This window comes from Toxorhynchites rutilus, chromosome 3 (assembly GCF_029784135.1).
Source record: "Toxorhynchites rutilus septentrionalis strain SRP chromosome 3, ASM2978413v1, whole genome shotgun sequence".
NCBI lineage: Eukaryota > Metazoa > Arthropoda > Insecta > Diptera > Culicidae > Toxorhynchites > Toxorhynchites rutilus.
Genome location: NC_073746.1, coordinates 121392498 through 121400760, shown reverse-complemented (window position 1 = coordinate 121400760; position 8263 = coordinate 121392498). Strand labels below are relative to the sequence as shown.

At 38.8% G+C, this 8263-nt stretch overlaps 1 protein-coding gene across 1 annotated transcript; it reads right to left on the bottom strand.

The window, feature by feature from the left end:
• Window positions 1-7027: 7027 nt before the first annotated feature.
• On the bottom strand, window positions 7028-8055 carry LOC129776633 (uncharacterized). Its single transcript, XM_055782379.1, has 3 exons — window positions 7965-8055; window positions 7564-7890; window positions 7028-7495 (listed from the first exon to the last, which is right to left on the bottom strand). The coding sequence occupies exons 1-3, from the start codon at window positions 8011-8013 to the stop codon at window positions 7302-7304; spliced, it is 570 nt and encodes a 189-aa protein (XP_055638354.1). The 5' UTR covers window positions 8014-8055; the 3' UTR covers window positions 7028-7301.
• Between the last annotated feature and the right edge of the window lie 208 nt (window positions 8056-8263).

Genomic DNA, 8263 nt, shown 5'->3' with positions numbered 1-8263 from the left:
TAGTAAAACTATGCGGTCTATATGAATATATATATTTCAAGGGATAGCAGCGTTAAAAATGAAAAATATAATCTGACTACGCTTCTCTTAGCCTCTATCGAGCTAAATAATCATATAGTTTGCTCACGTGCTAGTGTGTCATGAAGTGCGAATCTATGCAGATTAGTCTCGTTCTCTTTTGTGTTGCCGCTGGGGGGAAATGATTTCTGTAAGATCATATTTGAACGGACGAAAACGATTTTTTCAGTAAATGGATCAATTGGCAAACACTGACGGCCGAGAAGAGATGAACGATTTTCCACGTCAAGGTTGACCATCCACCTTTACAATCAATGAAACCATCGACAAAATAAAAGGAATGGTGCTCGGTAACCGTCATTTAAGTTTGAGAGAGCTAGACCGTGAATACTGTCAAGCTCATTTAATTAGAATAAGTACTTAAAAAATCATGCCTTTAATTTGGCGTTACTATAGCTCCTCATCCGATCTGGGCCATACCCGAACCAGCAGCATCCAGTTAAACAGATTGTATTTTGATTTTTCCGTCCAGAGAACCGTTTTCCAGAACTCTAGGGGCCTATCAGATTATCAGCGATCTACCACTGATCCGAAAGTTTTAAGTTTTGAAATATTTTTCCCAACTACTACCTTGCTGCTACTGAACTTCCTAGCGGCAAGCCGGTTCCAAGTGAGCACCTTGTTTTTGCCACTGATTTTTGACGTAGGATTACGTCTTTCGGGAATATATTGGGGTACAAATTGAAAATCGAAAATCGAGCACATCGTGAAAATTGTCCAATTTCAAACGCTTATTGCTCAGTCATTTCATGATGGATTGATGAAATTTTTGCGTCAATCGATTTCGGCACTCCATAACATTTTTTTATATTAAAGAAAATAATATATGTCATGAAACTAACTATCGAACAATTGAAAAATCTCAACCCACTTCTACCCACTTCTGATTGGTCAAAATTGACGAAACATGCGGCGGGTCCCTAACAGAGACATCAAAACCAAGCTGCCTGGGGGAAATCGGCATAGCAAATACATGAAAGTAGGGGAAACTTTTGTCCCTACCGAAATGTATTCTCTAACAGAGACATCAAAACCAAGCTGCCTGGGGGAAATGGGCATTGCAAATACATGAATGTAGGGGGGACTTTTGTTCCTACCGAAATGTGTTCCCTAACAGATACATCAAAACCAAGCTGCCTGGGTGAAATCGGCATTGCAAGTACATGAAAGTAGGGGAAGCTTTTGTTCCTACCGAAATGCGTTCCCTAACAGAGACATCAAAACTAAGCTGCCTGAGGGAAATCGGCATTACAAATACATGAAAGTAGGGGGAACTTTTGTTCCTACCGAAATGTGTTCCCTAACAGAGGCATTCAAACCAAATCATTATCAAAGAGTTTAACGATGTAATTCTTCAAACATATCCAAAATCAACAGATAGTCTAATCCTACGTCAACTAAGCGGTCGTGTCTCGGACACAATTTGTATTGAACTTTTTTTTCCAATACAAATATATTTTTTTGTTTCTTTAAGTAAAATTTTTAATTTCAGTATCATATAAGTGATATCAAATAAGATAACAATTTATTCACTCTAATTTAACCCTTTGCGGTCATATTGAATTTGAGCATGGGTATCGTACTGGTCGGAATTATTTTCCTTGCAGTGATGCATGCAAGACTACGAAAAATAAACATTTTTTAATTTATTTTGTGCGAAATCTTTCCAAATAGTCTTCAAGAGTAAATCATATGAAGTATAATTAATACATAATTTTATTTTTATTATGCATTGAATATGAGACACTTTTGCCATTAATGCAATAAATGTATAATTAATGCCAGCAATGTATATCCGAAAAGATGAGCACTTTTCAATTTTAACAAAGTTTATTTTACAGATTATTCAGGTCACATAAGACACTTATGCAAACATTTATTCTGCTCTTTCAAAACAACTACTTCAGCATAATTCAAACCAGTTACTCAAATAATGATTTCAGCGTATCCGAAATGATTAAAAGTTTTCACATGAAATGAACAAAGATTTTATCGCTTGAGACACTTATACGATTATTCAAATAACATGAGACATTTATGCAAAAAGTAGTTCTGATATTTATGAACAATCTTTTCCATCACCCCAAAGTGTTACAATGGCTAAATTCTGCTGTTATGATTTTTTGCCACACATTCTTATGCATTCAACGCACTGTGCGTTATTTTGTGTGGGTGACCACTTTGTTTGATACTTAGTACCGTTATCTAATACTCGTAGGAGCGCCGTATTGATTCGTGAACAGGTTCATTAGACATCAAGTTTCGTTTAGGAAAAACAAAAACTGATACTTGGTCGCGTAAAATATAAGATTAGCATGGTTTCTTGCTGTGGTGGCTGAGAGCAGACAAACGACCAGAACGGTAAAAAAGGTATGGTGGCTGAGGGCAGACAAACGACCACAAAGAGTTAAGTTGACCAAATATACTCGACAAAAAAATTAGAGGAACAGAGTGCGAGGTCGGAAATTTTAAGTGATTTTTTGGCATGCTGTATCTTCGTGAAAATCAACGCATATTGTTCATTCATTCATATCGAAATCGATGCAAAAAATTAAAATATTTTTTTTTCGTCAAAGTAACAAATTGTCCTTGTGCAGAATTTTTTGGAGTTTTCAAAACTGCCTTTTGATTTGCGGTGCGATGGCTGTTTATTGAATTATTCATCATCAGAGACGAAGGGGTAATTTTTCATTCAAACCGAAATATTTCTGTGTGGGAAGGTCCTAAAGAACGTTTTTGGAATCAAATTAAAGCTGGTTAACAAGGTTAATTGGATTTGCTATTGAGTTGGTTAGCCAAAAATTGTTTTAGTCCGGAATATTCTTGAAAAAACAAAGAGAATCGATTTTTCATTTTTCCCGATATTGTTGCCCACTACAACTACACACACCAAGATAAAAATATGTACGTAAAATTTTCTAATACCTGAAAGTTGTAGCTTCGAAAAGATGTGCATCCCATCGATAATTTTTTAATTTTTCACGGAATTACAGCATGTCAAAAATCACTTAAAATTTCCGACTGTGCACTATGTTCCTCTATTTTTTTTTGTTTTTTTTTTCAGGAATGAAAACGGAACACGGAAGCCCAAAAAATATGAATGAGTCATATTTTTTGGTTTATAAATAGTTCAAACATTGAGCCGCGACAATATTGTGTCCGAATATTAATCATTGAGAAAAATCCTTTCAACAGATGTGGTTCTACTAGGCAAACACGAAATATAATCAGTAAGCTTTACAAATTTCTTACATTTTATCTCATTAATTATAATTCCTGTTCCTGGAAGTTTTTTTTTACTAATGCCACTTTGAATCTCTGGCCATTCAGGAATGGATTTTAACTCGTCAACCTATAACTTCGAACCACACCCGTGATGTTTAGACTGTGCCAATACCTACAACATCGAACCTGGCGCTCGCACTGCATAGTGGAACGACTCGATGTACTCGTGTTTGGTCCATGCTGTTTGAAATTAAATCGTAGGACAAGTGGTTAATATAATAATTTTATGTTTATCCTAAACTACCCTTCCATTTTCAATTCACCCCAATGCAGCATCGTAAAAATATTCCATTGTCATATCATGTCAAAGTTTTTATGAAATATTTTTGCTGCGAATCAATCGAATTAGAAAATCTCTAAGAATGGTTTGATACGTTATACATTACGATTCTCTTATTGATAAACGTTTTAAATTAACAAAAATTGGAAACACCATTTTCCCATTTATTTGACCTGTATATTTCTGTTCTTACTCGTCCTCTCTATTCTAAGAAATTGGTGTAGCCGTGAAACATAATTTTTATATACCACGTGCGTAAATCGCTCGCTAGAAATGTAAATGCAACGTTCATTCGTACTGACACTGTGGAGAGAGGAGATATTGCAAATCAACACCGCTCGTTTATAACCTTTTGTTTATAAACAAACAGATAAATTGATCAAAGCAAACAAAATTTATCCAATTTTGCTTCAAAACAAATCATTTTTTAAAAAATCACTGGTACAATTCAACCTGTTCGCCCTTGAGTTTAACCACTCGCCGCAGACGATCGAGGAACGCAACGTAAGAGGCCCGCAGATGCTCTTGTGGTATTTTATCCCAGGCTGCTGTCAGATGTCTTCAGGGCTTCCAAACTTTCATGTTTATTAGAGCAGACTTCGGCCTCCAACATACTCCAGACAGCGAAGTTCATAGGGTTCAGGTCCGGCGAACTCGCCGGCCACTCCGAACTCGCAATGAACCCTAGAAAATGCTCTGCAATCCAAAGTTGGGTTTTCTTCGCTTTGTGTGCCGGTGCCGAGTCTTGCTGGAAAACCCAACCTCTGGAACCAAAATGACGACGTGCCCACGATTCGACGACATTCTGTAGAACTAGTTCCCGATACGTATTTTGGTCGATCTTAACTCCTTCAGGGACAAAAACCAGCGGAGTCCGGCCATCACGGGTGATTCCGGCCCAAACCATCACCGATGCAGGTTTCTGTCGCCTGGTCGCCGTCAGTACGTCAGCATGGGTTCGCGATCTTTCTGGCAACCAAACTCTGTCGTTCTGCTTATTCACGAACTGCGCTACGGTGAAGAGTTTCTCGTCGGTGAACACGATATTCTCCGACCTTCCTTCCGCGGCCCTCTTCGGCAGCGCTTTCGCTCTTTTTACTCGTTCTTGTTTTTGCTTCATCGAAAGGTCTTGAACCTTTTGGATCTTGTAAGGTTTGGTCTGTAGTTTATCTTTCAGGATCCGACGGAGACTTCGATCCGAATTTTAAGATCCTTCGCCAATTTAGTGGCACTACGTCGAGGATTTCTCTTAAGGCGCTTCTTGACAATCTTCACCATGGCAGGTAGTGAACACAGTAGCTTGACGTCCCCCACGATATCGTTTTTTGGTACTTCCGGTCTCCAGGTATCTTTTAACTGTACGGTGTACAAAACTTCTGCACACAGGTATAGCGGACAGCTCACGAACTATGTCTTTCTGACATTTCTCAGCTAGGAACAAGGCAATTACAGCACTACGTTTCTGGTCGATATCCATATTTGCGGATAACACTCGATCTCAAAAGTAACACATTCATCCACTTGCAGCTAAGACACAATGTAAACAAACTGACGAGGGGTCGTCAAATACAATTTTCTGTGCAACGTAATAATTACTGTTGAAGTAATGTAACAGTTCAATTGCCGGACCCTGTAAGTAAGCCACGGACGATTGGTTACTCAGTCTCGATCCAACTAGCAAGCCGTCAGCAGTCTTACCTAATGCTGTTGCCACACACAACGGCTTTTCTAGACAGAAGTGGTCCCTGATTCTCAAACGTTGAAAATCTGTATACTGTAACCTTTGGAGAGTGTAAATATATTACATTGGGATCCCTTGAATTGGCTTGTTTGAAACCCCCCTTCAGGTGGAAGCAATCTTCATAATTGTTTATGAAAACGCGTGTAAAGGGGCTGTCTGAAGTATTTCTTCACAAAGATTTTTGCGACTAGAATGATTATGTCCATTTAATTCTTGAGTTAATACGATTTTGTAGAGATGGAACATATTTGCGCACAGACCGTCTCAATGACTGCTTAATGTGTGTTCTTCAACTCCTATGCCTTTAAATTGTGTCGTCAGAAGTGTGCTTCCTGTAGCAATCACGCAGTTTAATCCCATTCGAATTGCTTCAAGAATTGGGGACCGGTTCTGAGCGGGGAATGTCACAATGTCGACTAAAGCTTCTTCGTCTCGCAATCACTGACTGTTACCATAAAAGGTGGGTATGACGAAGCTCGATGTTCACCCGACCAATCTACTATAGGACTTGAAAGAAGACGAAGTGGTAAACACACGGATTGAATTAAATAATTCCGTAGTCCTGTGTCATCGACGCGGCATTTTCTTGGATACGACACTCTGTATTTCTTAAGAACACCCTTTTATGTTGAGGAATTCTAATAAAATCATCAAAATTAACAGCAACTTTAATGGTAGATACATAATTTATTTTAATAAGGCGAATAAATATTCGACAGGTTACTAACTAATTTCTAGTGAAAAGCGATATAAAGCATGGGTTTCCAAATAAGTCGTAGTACAGACCATTATTACAAATTATCGCAGTTCTGGTTGATTATATAACAGATGGGTGTTGAGAGAATTGCCAGATTTGCATCAGTCTCTGTTTTGCTGAGAAAATTACATGTACAGTTCTATCCTATCAACAGGACACCATCCTCTCTTAACGTGGAAAGCATTAACCTCCGTTGTTCTGAGCGGTCTATCTTGAGAGATAAATAGCGCTTTGATATTTAATGTTAGCCACCACCGAACACCAGAGTCTATGCTAACTACTGGATTCGTTAGTGATACAGTTTTAAAGATGAGTCTTCATATAAACTACGTAGCGGTTTGAGGTTAAAACATTCGATGAGGGTCGAACTGCCGAGCCCTTTCGAGAGTTTCATCATTGATATAATTTAGGCATATTCATCCCATGAATGAATGACGATTTTCAAGATGTTTCGACCACCATCAAACTGAAATGATTGCAAATTCCATTAATAAACAGCTTCGAAAATTTCGACATCTACGAGCATCAACAACCAGAACTTTTACAAATGAAGAACTATTAAATGTTAGATGGGGTTCGCTTAGGCTGCTTGTTTTTTCAAGAAACATAAACATACTTGTCCGAACACAATGGTTTACGTATCTTACAACGAAAACGTTATCATCATACCCACATCATGTTTATCATGCTCATCGCGTTTTGCACCGAACGAAAAGTGTCTGTCTGTCATCGATCGCGTAAGATAAGATTAGGTGAAATTGATGTTTTATTATTATACAAAATCTAACAGGCCCATAAATATCTTACACAGGTTCACGGTATGTAATGGACAAGATAAGAACTGGAACCTACTAAAACAGTTCGTTAAACAAGATGGATCAATCAATCAAAAGAATGCCACACTTCCATGAAACGGATTTGAGGATTATGTGACAAGCAGATAATTGACTAGCCTAAACTAATGTGCTTAGTAATTAATCAATGTACTTGGGTCTAAGGTATTTCCTCTCCGGATTACCCGCTCTTTTTACGACGCGCAGCTGGATTTCCTCTTCGTGTCCATTGAGTATGAGTAATCGAGTAGTTCGATTCGATGGTACTTTCTTGTTTGATCAAGTATCAAGAGATTATAACAACAAAAAGTGAGATGGCTGTAGAAATCACAAAAATTTGATCGTAACCAGCAGTGCCGTTAGCAGGGCAGCAATTGAAAGCTTTAATCCACCAGCAGTATTGCATCCTGACCAATCGCAGATACGGCAATCGGACGATGGCTGAATTCCATTGTTTGCATTCCGGCAGGTTTCCATTTGATCATTCACGTGGATAACGCAGCCACGACGCGTGACTCCATCTGTGGAGAGGAAATTAATTCCCGTTGTAAATATACAAAAACATAGATTACAGTAGAACTATCCGTACTGTGAACGATTAAAAAGCAACGATGGGAAATCTGATTCCCAGACTGTCTCTTCCAACGCCCCACAGGGTTAGGTGCAGATAACACCGAATCATGTTCCTCGGATTGTGCTCTCTGAGGACCGCTCGTTGTAACGACTGGTGGCGGGGTGAGAATGGGAGTCTCTGGATCTGGAGACGTTTGCGGAGTGACTGGTGTGGTGGTCGTTCCTTCTCCTGGTGGTGTCACGGGTGGTGTAGGAGGTTCAGCGCACGATATTTGACGATTTGAACTGGTATCGAAAGGATCCGGACAGTTTTCACACACAAAACAGGTCAACTGGGCGCGAGCTACGTTAGATGAAATGAAATCGTTGTTTCGATCACAAACATTAGGTATTAGAATTATTCTGTAATTTTCACACCTTGAGTCGTCAACCCGAACAACAGTATTGCAACGATAAATCTGGTCATGGTTAGGCCCGCACTAGGGTTAAACAACAATTCCGGATGAGTAAATTTAGACTGATTCTCGAGCTCTCCGGTCAGCCGATTTATATACTGACGACAACTAGTAATTTCGGCTTGCATGGACATTGTATGTTGCACCAGGCGGATATAAATATTATATTTTTCGTGTGGTAGTTGGCGTTTTGATCGTACGTACGATAAAATGTGATAACAGGTGATATCAGCTGCTAATTTAGCTGTGTATGATACTTAA

What these genes read in the sequence shown, in the direction of transcription:
- LOC129776633 (XM_055782379.1), bottom strand. Translation starts at nt 8,013, where the DNA reads ATGACCAGATTTATCGTTGCAATACTGTTGTTCGGGTTGACGACTCAA. An exon ending in GTTCGGGTTGACGACTCAAG is followed by an intron (nt 7,891 to 7,964) that starts GTGTGAAAATTA and finishes CATCTAACGTAG; the next exon opens with CTCGCGCCCAGTTGACCTGT. An exon ending in TTGCTTTTTAATCGTTCACA is followed by an intron (nt 7,496 to 7,563) that starts GTACGGATAGTT and finishes TCCTCTCCACAG; the next exon opens with ATGGAGTCACGCGTCGTGGC.